The sequence below is a fragment of the Perissodus microlepis genome, chromosome 15 (assembly GCF_051167445.1).
Source record: "Perissodus microlepis isolate ML-2025 ecotype Zambia chromosome 15, ASM5116744v1, whole genome shotgun sequence".
In the NCBI taxonomy this organism is placed as follows: Eukaryota; Metazoa; Chordata; class Actinopteri; order Cichliformes; family Cichlidae; genus Perissodus; species Perissodus microlepis.
Window position 1 is genome coordinate 8221017 of NC_140475.1, and position 22298 is coordinate 8243314.

The window sequence follows — 22298 nt, forward strand, 5'->3', positions numbered from 1 at the left end:
TACTGTTGTTCTAATCTACCCTGAGAACCCCGCTAATCCCATCTTCCCCCTTGCTGTCCCAGAGCTAAAGCCAGAAATGCTGTGCCACAGAGGCTCAGTAGCTCCCTGAGACTGAGGCAAAACATTTGCTTCTCCCAGTAACATGCTCATCTCAGCTGGAAATGATTTTTGTGCTGTACTGTGGCCTTAGTACCCAAATACAAGCTGCTCCTGTTGTGCATTGTGTGCATTTTGCTGTAATTTGTGTCTCAATTTTGGCCTAAATCTGTTAGTACACTCTGTGTAGTACACTATGTGTGTAATGTATAGATTTTGACTGGATATTTGTTGTCCCATGAGAAAACATCCTAGTTTATACTGCAAGAGAAAGTAGCTTCAACTATCTTTTTGTAGGTGAGTCAGATCTTTATTCTAGCTTTAAATAAATAACCAAGTTATCAATATATAATATATAAAGAAATGTGGGGAAAAACTTCCAAAAAATGGGAAAAGATAGCATTATATTATCTTTAAAAAGGGCCATGGGCTGAGGCATAGTAAATGACCATGAATATTAATGTATTGCTAAGAAGACAGGGTTCAGAGACCTTGTCACCGCAGTCCTTGAGATTTAAAGATGAAAGCATTCAAGCAAGTCCATTGAAAATTAGAATGAGCCCAGATGAAAGCTCAAAAGCAGCTTAGGGTCAATATCCAAATCTTAAAATCCCAAATTTACTCCTTATCCACTTCCCTCTTTAACAGTGGTATTATTCTCTGTCTTGTTTTTAATTTCGGGTCTCCAGAACTCTCCTTTTTTTTCTGGCTATGGCTCAATTTCCAGTTGGATATATTGCACACATTTGGTGATTTTATTCCATGTGGACTGTCTGAATCATAGTTTAGGCATAGCCTGTTCACTACTTGGATCAGATTTCCTACCATCTCTCATTAATTTTAAGACCTGTTTGCCATCTAAGAATGGTTTGGGGAGGTTGGGGGACCTATAATTGGATATTTTATGTAAGACCATCTTGGTTTATCGTTTTGTCTTTCAAACATATTTTTCTTTGTCTTCACGTTGCCGTTCAATTTAAGCCAGGTCGATTTAGACTTACATACTGAGGGGAGCTGGTGAAGGACATGAACGGATAAGCAGGACAAGGCCACAAAAGGGTTACCAGGAGAGAGAGCTGAGCCGTGGGCTGGCTGTTGACAGCACCAAAAAACACTGTTGTTATCTGCTGTGCAAAAGCCTCTTGACTTGGAGCTTTATCATACAGTTTGATGGCAAAGTCTACTGTATGGAGCTTAAGGGCATACCTTTAGGCAGTTTTCTATTAATTTATTACTGGCCAAAGCCATCTTTCTCCTTGCTGACAGGAAGCAGGAAGCTTTAAAAATTGCTCACAGAGCTATGTAGCTGATGTCTACTGGTATAAACATGGAAAATATTACTTCCTGAGTTGATGAGGTGAAAAGACAGATCTTGTTGGAGAGTGCTTACATAATGTAACCACTGTTTTCTTATTGGTCACAGCACAAAACAAGGTCAAAGGAGCAGGGAAAGGACTGGGAATGTGGAAACGGCATACATATATTTGTATGTGTGCGTGTGATATGCACTCCCTGCGGACATGAATTTTCATAACCCCAGAAGGAGGCTCAGATAGAGGCCATTCAATAAAAAAGCATGCATGATAAACATGTACGGTCCAATCTAATAAATAGCACTCGTTCGATTTAGACTTGCATACCGAGGGTAATACTGCACATAATTAAATATGATGAAATGCACAAAAACACACATTCAGTCACTGACAACTCAGGTCTATCACATTTCCTTTCTAATATGAAGTTAAATGTGTACATCCTTTCATACATCAACAAGTCTCTAACTGGTTTCACAATGGTACATTTAAGTTTATTAAAACCACAGAGCTATGTTCCTGTTTATGTAAATTACTAAGAATTGTCACATTTGGGGAAATATATACATTCTCTGACTATATAAGATGACTGATATTGACTTCATGTCTGTAGCTACAGTAGTTAGCCTAGCAACAACACAAAGACAGAAAATGCTAGCCTGATTATGTCAAAATACAAAAATAACACAACCTCAGAGACACAAACTCATATTTTTCCCTGAAGGTTTTTGGTTTTAATTTGCATATAAACAGACTGACAGTAATAATTCATTAATTTATGGGGCATTACTTGGAATGCTAACTTATTAGCTTGATTTGTTAAGATATTCAATCATATACAGTTTGCCTCCACTCTAAAAGATTTCCAGTACAATTTATCTGCCTGAATCTAACCTCATTTTAAGAAGACACTGATTCATGGGTGTGCATACTTACTATTTTACTGAGGTTCGGTGTGAAGTGAAGTTCAGTAGCCATTTATCTGGGTCACCTGAAACAAGTCGACACTGGCAGTGAAGTATTTGTGTCACAGCTTAACAACACACTGTAAAGCACAAAACTGTTAGTCCTCCTGGTGTGCATGAGACGGATGTTTTTTTTTTAAAAAGAGAAACTGTTTTTCTTGCTACTTACTCCTTGTAGTCTTTTTTGGTTTTGTTTTGCTAGCCACTGTTCAGAACAGCAAAACAGCACCTAACGTGACTCTCTCACATTTTTCTACAAATATAAAAAACATAATTTTTCCTCTTTCTGGCGTTCTGGTACATAGATTTGATTAACTTTTGTTATTTACCATTTATAACTTTTGTTACCGAAAAAAGTTGTTTTCACATATTTCACACCTTTTTTTATTTGTTTTGCTAGGCTAGGCTGTTTGGATGCTGGCGTTAGCTGAATTAACAAACAGATAAGGAAATCGTATCCATCCACTCTTATGTAAACCTCAGCCAGAAGCAAACACACATTTTTATAAAATGCTTAATTGTTCCTTTAAGACAGTGACTATGACTAAATGTCATTGGAACAGTATGTGACCAGAAAAAACAGCTCATTATGAACTCTCCTTCTAACATTGGGTAACAGCTGAAATCAAGACCTGCACTATCCACATACGGGAAACTTTTTTACACCGAGTTGCAAAATTCACCTCAAATATGCTCACATGCAACGTCACTCACACACTGTATTTCTTCATGCACTCCTATGCAACTGTAATGTTGGGTGAGCGGAGCAGTGACCACTGATAGAGGCCTCGATAAGATTCATTTGAAATGGCTCCAGTCACTGAACCTGTCTGCTCTGCATGCCAAGGGCAACATTTCCCATACATAAGAGCTTTTCTAGGTCACTGGCACATATATCAGTGTGATTTGGCTTCCTCAAGAAATATTTGCACCTTGACTTTAGTTTACACTGTCACATTTGTGATATATTTCTCTCCCAGACCTCCTCTCACTTTTATATGTGTGTGTGACAGAGCTCTTAAATTATTTCTGTTTCTGATATGTGTTCTGGCAGTGTTGCTGGCCACTCACTAAGTAGTGATTGAGAAGAGGATGTTTGTGGTGAAATTGTCCTCTGGAGCATGTGCCACTGTGCAGCTGTCACAAGAGAGAAGATTACTGCTAAGACTGAGCCTGACTCACTCAGTTTATCCAGTGCAAAGCAAATCTGAGTCTCAGTTATTTGATTCATGAATGGATCAAACCCAGTACAGTTTAATCCATCAAATTTTAAAAAGTCACTCACAGTTTTTTTAAACACATAATTTGAGGCATAATTTAACTAGTAATTTGGTTAAACTGCCTTGACCAGTAAATGTGTCATACTGCAAAACTATCCAGGTTTTTTACTGCTATAACCAGCGTATCAATAAAGTTCTATTAGTCTTGGATATTATTCTGTTTGAAACTTTATCGGCTAATGAAAGAACATGACTTCTCTAAATCTTCAGGTTAGGAAGTGGAAAATGCTGGCTCGCCATCATGGTGACGGTACAGGCAAGCAGAAGGAAGCAGAGCCCGACCTCCACCTGTGTGGCTGCTCATCCTGGGGGATTCACGCCTCACCCCTCTTGGCCAGCCCCGTCATGCTGGAGTGTTCTATCTGCAGCGGGCCCTACATCAGCTACGCCCTAGAGGACACCTGGCAGCCACGCCAGCGTACACAGGCAAGTTTATTCTACAGCTACTCAGATTATTGCATCAAATGCTAACATAATGAGATAAACAGTGGATCCAAGAGTGATGGGAATTCCAGGTGTATTAAGCAGGAAAATTAAGGAAATCTCCAAAGAAATCATTACCAAAACCGTTGTTATATAATATCTATAATACCTGTATGTGGAAATAAAACATTTCCATTGTTTTCCCTGGGTTATGTACAAAATCTATATATTATATGTGAAAAGACTGATTAAATAAATGCACCACCAGGCAGTAGGAGTAGTTACTGCTACAGTGCTCCCATAAAGTAGGTAATGGAAGTCTTTGTGGTATTTTGCAGGATTTCTAAAGGTCTGTGTCAAATCCTCCCCAAACATTAATTTCAGCTCATTTTCTTTTTTCTGTGGTGCAGTGTGTTGTCAGTGAATGTTGACATGATTTTAGAAGATAATGCTCTACGTGAAGATCTGTTTTCCACGGCACCTACAGTTTTATTATGGATCGTTTGACTCCTGCTCTCTGTAGTGCAAAATGCTGATGGGTACACTAGTTGCATTGCTGAGCACTATAGCCTCCCTTTTGTATTCAGAAGAGAGTTCACCTTTGTAGCAGCGTTAAGGACCTTACCAGCTTGCTTACCAGTTTTTATTACCTCTTCGCCATTCTTCGTCTTTATGTAATGAAAGTGTCATTCACCTGCTTCAAAATGTTGCTACTGAGGTAAATGTATAACAAATTAACATGGTTTAATATTTGCCTCTCTCCCCTTGGATAATAGGGCATGCCACATTCCTACTGCCCAAAATTATTCAGGGAACTCAAGTTCTTATCTCCCAGCTTAATAAATAATTAACAGTTTACTGGTTTTACCTAGATATGGTAGCGGTAAGCTGTTAAGTTTAAGAAAAGAAGACAAGATTTTTTTTTCTGTTGGTATAAATGAAGTTCTGTGAGTAACTCTATTTTTTATATCTTTTTTTTTACTTCAGTGTTTTTGCGGATACATATAAAACGAACCCAGATCAGAGTTCCTCAGTCCTTTGATGGTAAAAGTCGAAATGCTTCTTTTCTTTTTTCGCTGTTAAATATGCCTCATCCGATGATTCACTGTCAAGTTACACAGACCGCTACCTCCCCTTGATCCCAACACAGAAAAAAATACAATTAAATAAATTCTTCAACCTTGTTCTCTCTGCTTCAACAACCCACGCTTGTCTTATTTTGGAAAATATGATGAAATATTAATGAACAGAAACCCCAGATTCACCATCGCTATGGATACAACTCCATCAGACCTTCGCTGAATCAATAAACAACCTGAAGAAAAGGAAAGTTAGTCAGGAGGGGGAGAATGGGGAAGGCAGAAAGACAGATGCAAGTGTAAATCCAAGGAGAAATGAGAAAGGAGCATGAATGGTGAAGCGATTGTAGACTGTAGAGAAAGATGTTGACAGTATGAGGGGATATGAACAGTGAGTCATATATTTGTTTACAGTATTCGTGTCTGAGAGGAACGATGGAAAGATGCAGCAACTGTCAGCTATATAAAGACTTAGAGGTAAAATGACTGATGTGACAGGCAGACTGCTCAAAGCTTTGCCTCTGAATGAGTGAACAAACTGATGGGATTGGAATAACTTTTGTGCAGACACACAGGCACACGCATACACATCCTTATCCCTCGGCTTGTTTCGATCTTGAAAAAACACTCATGGGAGACTACTAAGTTTTCCGTGCTGCAATGTGGAACAACAAAGTAGGCTAAGATTGTGTTTACCAGGAGCCACTTTGAAAAGTTGATGACAGACGGCAACATCATTGAAAACTAATATCTGACAAGGCAGTGCACTTTGATGGGAATGCCCTGAGATGCAAATGCTGCTGGTCCTGTGACAGCTGCCGGTTATGTTGTATGTGGAAAAAGAAAAAGTGGGACAAGCTTAAGTAGCTACTATTGGGACTTGTGTGTTTACACTCGTATGTGTGAGTCATTTTTGCCTGTCACATGCAGAGAAATGTTTTGACAAAGTAAAAGACATCCAACTTCAGATGCGGATATGTTGACTCCATTACATTTATTTATGCTTCCCAGACAAAGGTTTTGCATTAAAAATACATTTTTCGTTTTATACTTATCAATCTAGTCTTTCTACTCTGTTGTCTGGTCTAGTCAGGGCCCATTTTCATGTTTGGGATATAGATGAGTTTTAAGCAAATTTACTAAAGAGTCATTTCCACATTCAAGTTGTTAGCTATTTTTGTTTTAAGCAACAGATTCACAGAAATCCAAATAATAGAGAACATTATATGAAACCTTACTTATAAAGAGCCATGCATACAGGAAGAGACTAGAAGTGGTGTGATGACCAAAGACCATCAAAACTCAATGAAACTGAAAGACCTGGGTAATTGAACAGGTTAAATAACCATTTAGAAGAAGAAATGGTCAGATATTGAGGTAAACGCAACTCAGCTTTGAGTCAAAAATTAAAGTGGCTTTCAACGGAAGCAAAGGATACATGTGATTGATAAATTATAGGTTGGGAAGCATATTAGACATTTATTAACTAAGCCCCGTAGCTATATAATGCATAATCCATTATATAAACCCTGCATTTTGCTTCACACCTAGTCGTAGGTCAGTTAGTGCATACTTTACTCCCATTGGTACCCTTTGAGAGTATGAGAACTGTGTACCCATCCACAGTGATTACTTTTGCCTAGTCATTCTAGCCCCTTCCTGTGTGCATTGCTCTTTTAGAAACAAATGTAAGCTCCAGTTTGTAAGTTGACTAGCTCATCTTACCTCAACAATAAAATGCTATTTAGACACCAAAGTATCATTAACAATTAAATTCTATATATTAATATGTAGCATAGTACATCAGCTTCAGAGGCACTTTTTTCTCCCTGCAGTCTTCCTGCAGCAACTCTTGTATCCTGTAAATGTCTTTGGCCCAACTGAACGAGATGAGTTTCATTTTGGCATTCTGTCTGACTGAAGAACAATAATGCTGTTATACTGTCGTTTAAAGCAAGCGATCCAACCACTTTTTAGAACAGGAAACCAAGAGAATCAGTGAAGTCTCACACTGGGAATCCAGCCTTAATAAGACATGTCGAGGGGAGCTAGCTGGAATGAAGGCCTAAATCAGTGTGGGAGAAAACCAGCGTGCTTTAAAATGCCAGCAGTCAAAAAGGTCACACCTCATATAGTCACCATTTACATAGTTAAGAATATCAACTTAGACTGATGATATCAAAACAGCTTAGCTTTATTTTATTGCATTTTCCCCTTTTATATTTTATTCTAGCAAATCAAGCAAAAAAGCATTGACTAAAGGGAAGGAACGGATTTTGACCTTTTAATCAACTAGCAATGAATCGAATTTGTCTTGATATGGATTATTTCACTGTAGATAGATGTTATTTTGTTGTACTTGGGTGTTATTCTACTGTACATAGATATTATTTTACAGTATATAGCTGTTCCTTTAGTGTATTTAGATGTATGCCATAAAATGGATTTTAAAACACCAACTAAAATAACAAGAACAATCTTACTTTTATATTTGTTTCTCTTGAGTATTTGACTTGCTTTTTCTAAGTGGTGCCATATTTTTCCCCCAGGCTATGGACCTGTACTACCACAATGAGTCAGACCCAGACAGCTACTGTTGCCCTGGTGACAACAGTAAGTAACCAGCAACTAAGCCTGTTGTTTTGTATTCTTCCATTTCCTCCCTCCTCCTTCTTTCCCTCTGCTTTCCTACTGTGACTCCACATCACAAACTCGTATTCCTCTGTTATTTCTTTCCACCATCCCACTCCAGCAGTCCCAGCTCATTTCTCTTTATTGTCGCCAGTGACGTTTATTTTTTTTTCTGTAAGTCCAAAGTAATCTTCATTTTGCTCTACTTGTTTGTTGTTGCGTCTTAGTCCAAACCTAATGAGGTTGTGACTTCACCTTACATCACCACTTTGCCCTCTGATCCACCCTCTAAACTCCTGGGATAATAACTGTTGTTCAGAAACCAAGATTACTTATTTGTTTTGTGGAAACTTGCAAAGCAGTAGTTACAGAGGCAATCCTCAGGACCGATCATTATGCACACAATGCAGTGACCTTTTCTGTTTACAACCTCTCGGGCGCTTGTTGCTTACATGTGTGTTGTTGGGTGAAAGTCTACCTTGGTTTATGGCCAAAATGACAGTAAGTGACTGTACTTTAATTTTCCATCATGCTTCACAGTTGTGGCACAAATCAAACTCCAGTACAAAGTGCATAGGCTGTATGCGTGACATGTTTTGGCACACACTGCCTATCTTCTTTCAGTAGTTGTCAATTAACACAATAGCCAAAGCATAGGCTCCACCGAGTATGTCCGTGTGTGTCTCTGTGTGTGCGTTCCCACGAACCACTTTCCTCCCTCTTTGCAAATTCAGTTTATTAATTCTAAGTAATAAATATCAGATGAAAGTCAACATTTAGCATTTCCTGCTTTGCACTGGAATTGTACAGAATCTTTAGGAGCTATTTGTTTCCAATTAAATCATTTGCTTGTACTATCATTAACTGTGTAGAAAGTGCAATTTTAAGTAATACGTAAATGTCACTTAGTGCTATAAGGAACCATAAGAAGAACCATATTGCATTTAAATACCAGTGTTATATGACTGTTACTATATTGTTGTTTATTATTACTGCAGAAATAAGCTTTTAATGGCTAAGGTTGAGCTCATTTTAACAATTCTATACGTACTTTTTTGTATGTCTCGTCTAACATTCACAAAACCACACTGATGAATGCATCAGGGGCAGCTCAAGGCTCAGTTTCTTTGGGCTGTATCCTTGCTTGACTTTGACTTGTTGGAGCAGCTAAGATTTGAACCAGTGACCTTCCAGTGACTAGACAACAATCAAAGTGCGTCATTTGCAAAAAGCTTATCATATAAACTTTATCTCTACAGAAATGTTCTCATTCATAAGCATTTGTAGTGCCCAAAATATTTAGAACAAATATTTTTGTTCTAAGAAGTAAAGGTGCAGTACAATGGTACTACTCCCTATACAAATCTGACTTTTGTCATCTGAGGACCTGTTAGAGGTCTGTTTCTTCTTGTCCATTTGCTCATTGATGCAGCTTATCTTTCTGCTGTGGTTTGAGGCAGTTGGGCTGCTCTGTGAAGGGAGTAGTACACACTCTGGTATTGAGATTTTAGGTTGCTTTGCATTGGAGTAACCAACAACTTTGGAGTTTTAGAAAAATGACTAGCCATTTTGAAAGTGTTCTCAAATGTGTGGAGGCTGATGAACCAGACACTTAACTAGAGTTTTTCAGTTATGCTCACATAGTTTAAAAAAGGGTTTTCAAATGATCAGTTAACAATTAATATGATAAATTTGCATTCGATAACAGCGGTGTGATAGTTGCTTATCAAGGCCTGTACAAAACCTCGTAAAATTCAGTGCTTTTATAGCTAAAAAATATATATTTTCCTTTACAATAGAAAGGTATTTCATAGTCGGCAAAACATTTTAAATCTGAAGTTTAAGTGCCTGTTTGAGCTTAAGCACAGTCCTGAAGTAAACTTGCATTCTGTACTACTGCAGCAACTGTGCTGCAGATCTGCAGGTAAGAAATGTGACAAGAACCGTATTCTGATTTTTTGATTTTTTTTTGGCTGGCAGTAGTGTGCCTGTTAATAATGGGAGTTTTCAGCGGATGGATAGAAATCCAAGCAATTAGCGGAGATGGTGACAAGCTGTTCCTGTGGCCTCCGCTGTCATGCTGCTACATCCTGTCGATCCACATTGAGCAATTAGTGGCTTTTGGAGTACTTAGAAGTTGAGGACCGTCACATATGAGTCGTTTACAGTGATGCACCGATGTATGTGACACATGAAGTGGTGCAGAGAGACAAAGACTGAGGGATCCAGTAATAATAATAATTATAGGGAGCAGGGATCTGACTGGCTAATTTTTACAGAGGAAACCATGCCTGTGTTATTCTTTACTCCTCTCAATAAGGGCAGTCTTATGTAACCAACACTACTTGCAAAAGAAACCCTTACTGGAAACACAAGTATGCTAGTGCTATAAATCAGCATGTACACATTGACTTATGGTGCTTTTCCCTGTGGCAGCAGGTTTATATAACATGTTAATTGCTAAGCCTGGATTTGAGTGTGTGCATGTGGGGGTGCGTGTTCTCAAATTTTCCTTTTGTTCTGATGTACAATATTATCAAAAGGTCTGTTTTAAAGCTATTATTTACTCTTTTTTTCCCCGCGTGTATGACGCATCACTTACCTGTGTCAACCTGCCTTTCAGCGCTTAACAGACAAACATGCTGCTCACGCCTACACACAGACACGCACATATTTGCAAATACAACACAAATATATGCATATAATTCATAACCCATAATGACACTGCAAATCCAAAGTGATATCACAGTACTGAGAAGAAAGTCTGAACACATTAATTTGTATTACACCTTAAAATTAATAATAAGACCTTTACTAGAGATCTATATAGGTCAAGATTAGCTTGCTCCACTTTTATCAGCTAAGCTACTAATCACAGATAAAAATAAAAATGTAACAGTGATGTAACAGTTTTCTAGTAAAACGCTATGCCATCTCTGACACTATCATGAGTGTCTTCCTGGAGTTACATAAACATTTCAAGGAAATGGGAATTTTTGGTGATTGAGTAACATGCCATATTACTTCAAGGAAGTGATTAGGAAACTTCAGGGCCAAACATATACGCCTCAAGTGCCACAGGTGACCCAGCGGACATGTCCATCAAGGCAAAGATCAAACTGGGAAGCAAAGGATGACGTATTGATATTGATAGTCAAGCAGGCCATCTGACAGTCCTCCATGTCCAAAATAAAAGCCTAGCTGTCCTCTGTGAACAGCCGAGGACTTTATATAACAGTGTCATTTGGTTCCTCATCGCCAAGGCTCATTCGCATTCATCACCAGATCAGCTTTACTCACAAGCACCCTCATCATCCTCGACACACAAAGAGTGGACATTAGGACATGGACGGATGAGAGGCTGAAAGAGATGAGCGTATTTAATAGATGGATGCCAGATGCCGGAAACAGGATGAAAATGGGCATATGCCGGTCTTTGTGTATGTGTGGCTATGCTAAAGGTGGGTGGGATGAGGCAGCAGGATTGTGTTTCCATGTATACTACAACTCTAATATCCTGCACCAAGTCAACCCCATCCTGTCCTTTGATGGCTCACAGGGTCTCTGTGTGAGTCAGTTATTTCTTTGGCATTGATGGCAGTGCCACTCACGGGTTACATAACATACTAGTGTCTCACACACATAGGCAGCAAACACACAGCGTGAGTATTGTGGGAGCCTCCTCTTGTTCGGGCCTGAGCTTGGAGCAGCCTGCAAATCCTGAGGCGAAAGCAGGCCAGATAGGAAAAACACTGAGAGAACCTTTGTTACAGCCGCTCCCTCGCTCCAATTTCTTCCTCTCTTCTGATCTTCGCTCAACACTTTGCTCTCATTTCATTCGACTCTTGGCTATGACCAAACAAGTGCAGAGCGAAGATCAATGCTTACACCCTGACAAAGGTAAGGCAGCGTCTTCTTCTTCGTCTTCATCGTCATCTTTTTAAATCTTCTCCCTCAGTGCAGAAATGGCTATATTTTCAGCCATTCCTCTGAGGACAAAATGCAAGTCATTCTGCTAAAGACGAATTTTTCAAGTTCAGCACTACAGTAGCTCTCTCTTGGTATGTCATTTTCCTGTCATCTTGCTATTTTTTGAAGGAAGAAATATTAGATACTTCAACTTGTGTGGCATTTCTGAATTTTCCGAATGTTGATAAAAGATGTCAGTTTTAATCCCACGCGGAGTGTTGCTGAAGTGTCACGCAGAATCGTAGATTAAATGCCCGTTGAAGGATGTCACTACCCCACGGCACCTTGCACTGCCTCAATAATAAATATCTTTCACTCAGTTCTTGGTGGTGCAGTGAGGACGGGCATGTGGAGCAAATTTAGGATGTGCTTCCAAGTACTCTTGTGCCCTTTCTCCCTTTTTTTAGAAAGTGTGCTCTGTGGGTCTCTCTTCAGGCTTGTGGGTGCTTGTGTTTGCATGCGTGTCCTTTCAGACTCCCTGCAGGTTTGTTTTGCCCTCCGGCTCAGCGTTATGTGTATGTGTGAGTGTGTGAATCAGGTGGCTGTGGTGGGCAGATTAATAATAGATTTTGCCCTGAGTTAAGGGAGAAAAAGAGACCGCAGTAAAAAGTTGAGGCTGTATTTAAAAAACTGCAGAGTCACCCATGGAAACAACCTGACTCTGCACAATTCTCATCTTTGAGTGTGAGACTAGAAAGTTCGATTCAGAACACCAAGACTGGCAGGGTAGTTTTATAAGTGCCCGTGAGCAAAACTACAGTGTGCAGATTCCTATTAGCCAACATATCAATCAGACTGTGGGGGAAATAATTATTTGATCCCCTGCTGAATTTGAGTTTGCTCACGTACGAAGACGTGAACAGTCTTTAATTTTTATGGAAGTTTCATTTTAATGGCGAGAGAAAGAACGTCAACTAAAAATCCAGATATAAAAAAAACATTACATAAAAGTTATAAACTGCTTTGCAAACTACATGGGAGGAGCTTGTTAATGATCTGAAGGCAGATGGGACAACGGTCACCAAGAACACGAGTGGTAACACGCTACGATGTAATAGATTGAAATCTTGCAGCGCCTGCAGGATCCTGCTGCTGAAAAAGCATATGTACAGACCCTTAAGTTTGCCACTGAACGTCTAAATGATTCAGAGAGGCAAGGAAGAAAGTGTGGTCAGATGAAACCAAAATGGAGCTCTTTGGCATCAACTCGACCTGCTATGTCAGAAATGCTGAGCATGTCCCAAAGAACACCTCCACAGAACATCTCCACAGTCAAGCATGGAGGTGGAGACATTATGCTTTGGGCTGTTTTTCTGCTAAGGGTACAGGACGACTTCTTGGCACTGAGGGTCCAATGGACGGGGCCATGCACCATCAAATCTTGGCAGAGAACCTCCTTCCCTTAGAGAGAACACTGAAGGTGGATTTTCCAACATGACAATTGAAACTGAAAGGTTTTATAGAGTTTCTGTAAAGAGGAGTGGTCCAAAATCCCCCTAACGTGTGCAAACCTGGTGAGCAACCACAAGAAACATCTTACAGCTGCGCTTGCCAACAAGTGTTTCTCCAACAAGTACAGAGTTGTCATGTCATAACATGCAAAGCAATTTATAACTTTTATGTAATCTGTTTTTAACCGACTATATAAATGTTGATGCTTGCACCTGATCAAAAAGAGAAAAGGGCTTCTCAGAATAGACCAAGGCTAAATAATTTCATGAAAAGCAGACATATTCAAAGGCTCCAAGGTTCAGCTCATTAATCGATAAGAACTCGGCATTGCTCCCGTTGCTCCTGACACAGTTGTGCCAAGGCACTGTTAATAAATACCCACAACAAATTAAGATAAAAATAACATAAACTGCATTGCACAACTTTTTTCTTTTGAAAAAGGCGCAGTTTATGTCAGAGTTCATGCAGAACTGCAATAAATGATCACTGCCTTGTCATTTGTACCCTCACCTCCCCTGCTTCCTTTCACTTATCTCACTCACTCCCAAAGACTCCCAAAGAAAAAGAAATATGGGAAAATTCATGAAAGACACTACCGTAAGAAAATATCAGGTAGATAAAAGTACTCAGGATAATGAGAAAGCATTTCATCAATAGACAGGTTAATTAAAGGCCCAAACAGTGGCAATGGCCAACTTGCCAACTCTGTGAATTTCTGCATCTTTTTTAATTCTGAGCTCAGCGTGTGAATGACCTCAGGTGGCTGGTGGGAAAACACTGGATATGAAAATGAACTTTTTTTTAAAGGGGGAAATGTTATTATTCTTCTACACTTAGCCTTTAACTATAACCCAGCTTCATAATGCTGTCGCAGGGAAGTACAATCCCAAGTATACAATACAGATGGATGATGAGGATTATTAGCTCATACTTAATATTAGCCTTACCTTTAAATCCATATCAATGTAGGGTGGAAATAAACATCTGCATTTTTTGTGTGGACACTTTTATTCATCCATTCATCCTTTTCCACTTATCATCAGGATCACGGGGTATTTTTAAATTAAAGTTCAAAGTTTAAACGCTTAACTCAGAACTCGAGCAAACTCAAGGGGAGCATTTGAAGGCAGCAAAACCCCCGCCCTCGAGAAAAGTCATGCAACCATGCAACGAAACACAAAACTTGGAGAGTGGAAGGAAATAGAGGCGGGACGTCTCCGCCCTTTTAAAGAAAGAAGAAAAAAATGCTGGATGAAGGTCTTCAAGAAAAGGAATGCGGCGTAGTTCGATTACCTCCCTGCCGAGGAGCCAAACCTTTGTTCTAGTAGTGATTGGGATATAGAAGCATCCACATGAAAGACAAAACGACATCTCTGACGTGTAAGTACGCTCAGTGTACTTTTGAAAACACCGGCAAACGTTTTACAAAGGAAGAAAGAAAAAAAGAAAAAAAAATCGCTGTTGTATTTGGATCGTACACTTGTAGGAAACTACAAATCCGCAGTGGGTTTTTTTTATACACTTCCGGCGCAGGTATGCGTATTTTAATAGTTAACTAATGCAAAGCAAGCGCTTCTAACACAGTTTGTGCATGTCTGTGTGTGTCAGTGTGTCCTGCGAAGAAAACACAGGCACACATACTTGGTGTATGTGGGGTGGGGTGGGGGGGGGCTCCCATTCATCCCATAATCCCATGACCTGGATTTATGATGCTCATATCTATTTAATTGTCTTGCTGATAGAGAGTCTCTTTAAAAGCGCAGGTGAGAGCTTGGTAAGTCTCTCTTGCAACTTGTTGAGCTCCGGTGATGCTGCAGGTAGACAAAATGAAAACTTCTGAGCTGAAAGGTTTGTTTTCTGTGGAAACTTATTGCAGTGCAGTTTTTTTCTTTTGATATTAACTACGGAATTGAGATCTTTTAAAAATGCATTTTACTTGTGTTTCAAAAATTGTGCGGCGCCACTTTGGTACTTAGAGTGCGTTTATCTCCGTTCTCCTTACGCACAGTGATCGGCGTCTCGATTAAGTGCTTTTGGCCTTCACATGAGATATCATCTTACACACATTCCACGGAGGGGTGTAGATAGAACTTGAACCAGGTGCCTTACATAACCGCGTATAACTGAGCCCGTCTCCTCTTCAAGTGTGCCAGCGCAGAAAACTAATCATTTTCTGCATTGTTACACACATTTTTTCAACCCTCATATCCTAATACTTTGCTTTTTTCTTACTGGTAAGTTAAAAACAGACTGTTTCGTCTCTGTTTTACTTTGGACTGACTGTGTGCAGGAGTTTCACTCTGTACTTTTCCACTACCAGTCGCTTTTCTTGGCATCTGGCCTCCCTCGGCTCAGGCTCTCCCTCTTGTCCTTTGTGTGCCGGGACAGCCTGCGTCACTCCCGACGGTTTTAAAAGAGGGACAGCCAAAAATTGAACTTGATAGTCCTCGTGACGAGGCTATCAAATTATTTGTACGGAACCTTACTGTACACTCAGCGCGAATACACACGATGCAGGAATGACAGAAATAAACAGGGACTTGTGGAACAGTCACGAATGTCTCGATCAGTTCTGTTTTAGTGTGCACTCATTTGTAAGACAAAGTCCATTCTGTATGCCTGAAACACTAAGTGGCACCATATGTTAGGCTGTTTACTGGATACATCTGGATTTCATTTGCCCATAGGGTTTGTGTTTGCAGTTTTTGTGTGTGTAGATTGAAAATGTGTTTATTTCGTGGTCGGTTCAGACTGCCTGACTCTCGCCTTGCTCTCGGGGGTGTTAAAGTTGGAATGGTATTGCACAAACTTATGTTCAAATACCGGCTTTACAGTGAGTACAGTGGTCATCACATCTTTTTTTCTGCCATTTGTCCATGTTTTTGACGCAAGCACGGCTGATGTGCGGCCATGACGCGTTGGGAGCGCAACGACCGCTGATTTGTCGAAAAACGGGATCGATCGCCTTCTCTTGGTTCACTTACCAAAGCTAAATGTTTACCGAGGATCACGCCCACCCGGGAGGTGGAGTAGGGGGTATGGAGTGTTGTGGCGTATGGGGTGGAGAGAGACAGCTCCTCCCTCTTCGTAGCCCTATGTAAAGCGAGTGCCAGGGCTAGATGGTTATAGTTTGGTTTTTGGCAGTCTGGAATCGCGGAGCTGCTTTTTGACTCATCATGACGGTCATAACAGAAACGCAAGAGCCTGTGCTGACTTACTCGAAGTCTAGAGGGCTAGTGGCATTAGTCACGGGTATGGATAACAACAAGATTTTAATTTATGATTATTATGATTATGATGATGATGATGATTATTAGTGGAATCTCTATGTTGCTTTTTTCCTTTTTAGTCCAGTGTAAATAATCTTTCCATCCCTCTTCTTTTTTCCATTGTTTTGCAGCTTTTATGAAACAAAGGAGGATGGGTCTGAACGACTTCATTCAGAGGCTAGCCACAAACTCCTACGCCTGCAAGCAGTGAGTATCAACTCACATCTGACTCATATTATTGTTCTGCGCTCAGTGGAGATTGAAACATTGGGAAACCCAACCAAACATTCTAGTTATACTGCATTGAAGAAATATTTGATGTGTGGAATGATGTCAGTCTTTTCATATTAGTGCAAATCTTTGGTCATTTGTGTGGAGATGAACTAAGTTTGAACTCGGTGTGGTTGTTGTTGTTTTTCAGTTCCGAGGTTCAGTCCATCCTGAACTTGAGTCCTCCTCAGGATCCTGAGCTCATGAACACAAACCCCTCTCCTCCTGTAAGTAAAATGAATTGTGCAATACATGGGCATATCCTCTGTTTTCATGCTTATCATACATGTTATGGCTCCAACTTTTTTTTAATCATCTCTGTCCTTCCCTCACAGCCCAGTCCATCCCAACAGATCAACCTCGGCCCATCATCCAATCCTTCGGCCAAGCCCAGCGACTTCCACTTCCTCAAGGTTATCGGCAAGGGCAGCTTCGGAAAGGTTTTGCTTGCACGCCATCGCACGGATGACAACTTCTACGCTGTCAAAGTCTTACAGAAGAAGGCCATTCTCAAGAAGAAGGAGGTATGTGTGCTTGCAGACATGTTTTTGAATTTGAACTCGTACACACAAATTGCAAGCATACCACGCAAGGTGTGTTCATGTCAACCCCCCTAACCACCTCTCTTTGTTTCAATCAGGAAAAACACATTATGTCAGAGAGGAATGTGCTGTTGAAGAATGTCAAGCACCCGTTCTTGGTGGGCCTGCACTATTCTTTCCAAACAGCGGACAAACTGTACTTCATCTTGGACTACATCAATGGCGGAGAAGTGAGTTACTAGCTCAACTGCTGACACGTAGAAAGATGGACAGTCTGATCTATTTAATGCTGGAATTAAGGTCGAATAAATTAGAGGATAACTTCGAGATAGAGGAAGAAACGAAAGGGAACAGAGGCACCAGACGTGATCTGTAAACTGAGAAGGAGTTTAAAGGAATAGTAATGCCTTTCCAGATCAGAAACAAAGATGAGACAGAGCAGAGACAGACAGAGGGGATATCCTGTCATGAGAAGAAGAATAGAAGCTGCTGCTCTCTGTTTTTTTTTTCTTTTCTTTTAAACTAAAGGAAACACCTCTCAGGAAATCATTGAGGAGGGGGGTGGGGGTGGTTGGGACAGCAGAAAAAACTGTGGGCCAAAATTAGCAGCGCCATTCAGACTTGGTGTGCCTCTAATCGAGCTAATTTCCTGTGATTGTTGGACGAGCAAAGACAGTGCTGATTAAATATGGGCCTCATCAGGAAGCAGGATGCATTTGCTCTCTTTTTCTCCTTTCTCTCTTTTTCCCTCCATCCTGCTGGTCTCTCACTCCACCTTTGGTCCTCAATTCATCTGTCTTCTCTTGTCAAACTTTTTAAGCGGTCGCCATCCTGCCTCTTAATTTCCTCCCATCCGGTTTCCTTTCTGTCTCTGTCTTTTTTTATTGTAGCTTTTTCGTCCATTAATTTCCTAACCCTACTTATATATAGAATTCTAACAGTGTAATCAAGTTTAGTTATCAGGAACAAAACTGCTCTCTGCACTTGTTTCAAAGACACTTTTTTCTGTTTCCCTCTATGTTCCAGTTGTTCTACCACCTGCAGAGAGAGCGCTGCTTCCTCGAGCCCAGAGCCAGGTTCTATGCAGCAGAGATCGCCAGTGCACTGGGATACCTGCACTCACTAAACATTGTCTACAGAGACCTGAAACCAGAAAACATCCTGCTGGACTCCCAAGGACACATCATTCTCACAGATTTTGGACTCTGCAAGGAGAACATTGAACCCAATGGGACAACATCAACTTTCTGCGGTACTCCAGAGGTAAGGAGAAGCTGTCCAGTGTGGCTCTGCCGTTAAGGTTTTCTCACAGTTGTCTGTAATAGCTGACCGTTTTAACTTACCATTTCTTATCATCTTTTGTTTTTTTTCTCCCTCTGCAGTATTTGGCTCCTGAGGTGTTGCACAAGCAGCCGTATGACAGGACAGTAGACTGGTGGTGTTTAGGAGCTGTTCTCTATGAGATGCTGTATGGCCTGGTGAGTACTTCTAATCATATTACATTACTTTAAATTGGAATAGAATTAGATATTTACTGTTGTCTTATTTGGAACACTGAAAATATTACAGGCATTTATGCTAATTTGCTCTTTTATTCTGCCACCAGCCTCCGTTCTACAGCCGCAACACAGCAGAGATGTACGACAACATCCTGAACAAGCCACTGCAGCTGAAACCCAACATTTCCAACTCGGCTAGACACCTGCTGGAGGGCCTGCTGCAAAAAGACCGGACAAAGAGACTTGGCTGCTCCGACGACTTCGTAAGTCTCCATCTCATTTGATTGTTTACACACCACACGTGGCGACGAGCATCATTTAATTGTTTTGTCATTTCTTTTCCAGATTGAAATTAAGAACCACATATTCTTTACCCCCATCAACTGGGATGACCTCAATGCAAAGAAGATCACCCCTCCCTTCAACCCCAATGTGGTATGCTCCCTTTTTTTAATACTCTGTTAAGCCCTGAGAAAGTCAGCTTTATGAATTTTCACTGTACCCGCTCTTAGTATTTACACAACATAACTAAAGAGCATGAAACATCCTCACTTAATACATTTCCAACTATGGTAAGGTATTTTAAAGGTTGGTTAATTCCTGCTTGTCTTCTTGCTCCTTCCTCTCTCATGCAGACGGGGCCCAATGACCTGCGGCACTTTGATCCGGAGTTCACAGACGAGCCGGTACCCAGCTCCATCGGTTGCTCCCCAGACAGTGCACTCGTCACAGCCAGCATCAAAGAGGCGGCCGAGGCCTTTGTGGGCTTCTCTTATGCCCCATCTATGGATTCCTACCTATAGGATTTAAACACAGGCACTTATCATAGACACTAGTTTAGACTTATTGGGCATGAAACGAGGCATGCCCGTGGACTTGCATCGTGACCCCACTCAATGTTTACCATCAGAATGATGGACATCTCCGACACCTAACCCCGCGACAACTCTGCATCTACAAAGACTTTAAACATGTGTACTTTGCCACATCCTCTGCAACTCTTGAATGCTTGCCACAAGAGGATGCCCAGTTGGAGTTCTGATCCTCAAGCTTTTACTTTCACTACCTGCAGTCCCCTTTCAGCCTTCAGTTGTTCATCTATTTCCTGATAGTGGAGGTCATTTGCACACAGGACTCAGGCAGCTTAAAAGCTCCCCTTGATCCCGACGCCACGAGATACAAGCACACGTCAAGCTCCCACCTTTTTCAAAGAGAGGAAGGCCGGACCAGGCCCAGAGAAGATTTCCATTTTCCATCTCTGTAGCGAAAGAACCTTCCCTCTTGAGATTTCTGCTACCACCTGTGAGGACCTTACCTTTTGAGCGCGAATGAGTAGCTTGGAGATGACATTCATTTTGGTGCTTTAGTTTCTTTTCATGTACTTTCCATGTACTTTCCATGTGTTTTGAAAAGGGAGTTATTTAAAAACCGAATGTTACAGAGAGACAGATGGGCTAATTTAATTTTTCTACAAGGTGCCTTTATATTTTTTTCTCTCCATCAGAACTTACATCATTTGAGTTTGACTGTGTCGACACTAACATCAGAGTTTTATCCGCTCTGCACCTGATTTCTTTTTGGTTTTGTTGAAGTCACTATCGAGGAAAGATGTAGCACTAAGTTAATCCAATTCTTCTGTCTTTAACATGTGACATGTTAGAACTCGAATGATGTTTCACGTCTTCTTTTGCACATAAAACAACAATGCTGATAGATAGATGGAAAGAGAGCGCACTGCTGCTGCTAGGTGGCGACAAGAGGGATGTGTTGTGCAATGTTTTGGGGAGAGCTGCTCGCCGACCGCGTTCCCCCTCATTCCTCCAGTCTTCCACCCGCCACGCAGTAATGTTGACGGCGGCCCGCGGACGGGCTGACAACACTTTAACTGAACATTCCATTTTAATATTGCTGTAATGCAGTTTGACGGTATTTAAGTTTGTTTGTATATTTGGAGTTCTGTGTACTAGTTTTAATGTATATTCAACAACAAAAAAATGACTAAAGGTATGCTTAAATATGTATACAGTATGTAACAATGTTAAATGTACTGTAAATTGTAAAAATTGTTTAAGATTTACGTGACCATGTTCGGTTTGCAATAAAAGTTTAACTTTATTACACCTTACAAATGTGTTATTATTATTGGTAAATGTCTTGTGCACAGAAAAGCTTAGCTGATTCCCCTTTGGCTTGAAATGTCTTTGCCTCTACAGAAAATAAGTACTTCAGAGTTCAAGAAAAACCCAGCATGAAGAAACATTTACTAGTCCTGGTTGGAACACATTTGAACTACTGAATGTCCCACTTTAGGGTAGAATGAACTTTATCCTCCTCCATGCATCAGCAGCCTTACACAACAGTGACTATGACATTCAGCTGTGTCTGTCTGGGTGTGTGAAGGGTCAAAGTATTTGCTAATAAAGCCAGTACAGGTTAAACAAAAGTCAGTGCACCCATGAACAATGCTTTGCTTTGAACTAGAAAACAGGCACATAGGTGAGAGGCATTTTGTTCCAGTGCTAATAAACTAATATTAACAAAATAAACTAACAGGTTGGCATGCTGATGAGCTACTATGTCCTTCTGCTAGAGTTCAAGGTTGTGTCAGTACTCAATAACATCCAGGGGATTGTTGTGAAGGTGAACCCTGACCTCCATTTTCCTTTGAGGGGAAGAAAAGGAGAAAGAATTGGCCACCAGAGACAAATGTTATAAGGGGGTAGAGGTGGCAAAAGTACAGACTTTCTTTACTTAAGAAGGAGTACAGATACCTGGGTTAAAAAATACTCCAGTAAACGTTGATGTTTTCTTATTCCATTAAAAGTGAAAAAGTACAGGCTCTGAAATGCACTCAAAGAAAGAAAGTACAAAGTATCTTCTTGAAGGAAAATTATACAAGCTATTTCTGTACAAAGTTATCTGAGCCTTGTGCTATATTAATATGTTAGTAAAATAATATTGCTACATGAAAAACCAAGAATTATTCAAATTTAAATTTAAATTCTAATGAATCTGTTATGTGTTAAAATTCCCTTTACTGAACCCATTACTTCAGCAGGTTGGAAAACCCTAAGATCGGCTGAAGTGGATCAGCATAGGGAAAAGAATTACAGCTCACAATAACTTCTAATGTGAGCTCCAGCAGATTTTCTTTGTGTACATGGCGTGATCAGCTGACCTGCTGTTCTTTGTGGATTTACACAACTGAATTAAGCAAGATGTCAGCAGTTTCACAAGCTATCATGGCTGATGTCCATCCCCTACCCGGAGACTATACTGTTTATACTGCCTTTACACCACACGGTATAAAGTAAGAATTCAGCGAATTCATCTAAGCATCATCAGATTATATACAAATTAATCTCTGCTACACTTGCTGTAACCTAAATCTGACTATCAGCACCTCAGCCACTGTGCACCAGTCCAACACAGTGCTTCACTGTGAATTCACATCAGTACTGCAAACTAACCTGTTTATCTTGCACATAACTACTAAACAGTATTTTCGTG

The 22298-nt window shown here is 40.4% G+C and overlaps 1 protein-coding gene across 4 annotated transcripts in view; it reads left to right on the top strand.

Moving 5' to 3' along the window:
• The window catches only part of sgk1 (serum/glucocorticoid regulated kinase 1), a 35079-nt gene extending 14176 nt beyond the window's left edge, over positions 1–20903 (top strand). The window contains exons 4-14 of one of the 4 annotated variants that reach the window (XM_084952336.1): positions 3865–4080; positions 7706–7769; positions 16609–16684; positions 16899–16974; positions 17083–17271; positions 17388–17519; positions 18316–18552; positions 18672–18767; positions 18896–19051; positions 19134–19223; positions 19424–20903. In XM_084952336.1, coding sequence (XP_084808462.1) covers positions 3865–4080; positions 7706–7769; positions 16609–16684; positions 16899–16974; positions 17083–17271; positions 17388–17519; positions 18316–18552; positions 18672–18767; positions 18896–19051; positions 19134–19223; positions 19424–19591 — 1500 coding nt within the window. In that variant the 3' untranslated portion in view covers positions 19592–20903. Of the gene's footprint in view, positions 1–3864; positions 4081–7705; positions 7770–10812; positions 11688–11717; positions 14589–14895; positions 16461–16608; positions 16685–16898; positions 16975–17082; positions 17272–17387; positions 17520–18315; positions 18553–18671; positions 18768–18895; positions 19052–19133; positions 19224–19423 lie in introns of those variants that run through there. The other 3 variants (XM_084952338.1, XM_084952339.1, XM_084952337.1) reach the window with 3 other exon arrangements.
• The last annotated feature ends 1395 nt before the right edge of the window (positions 20904–22298 follow it).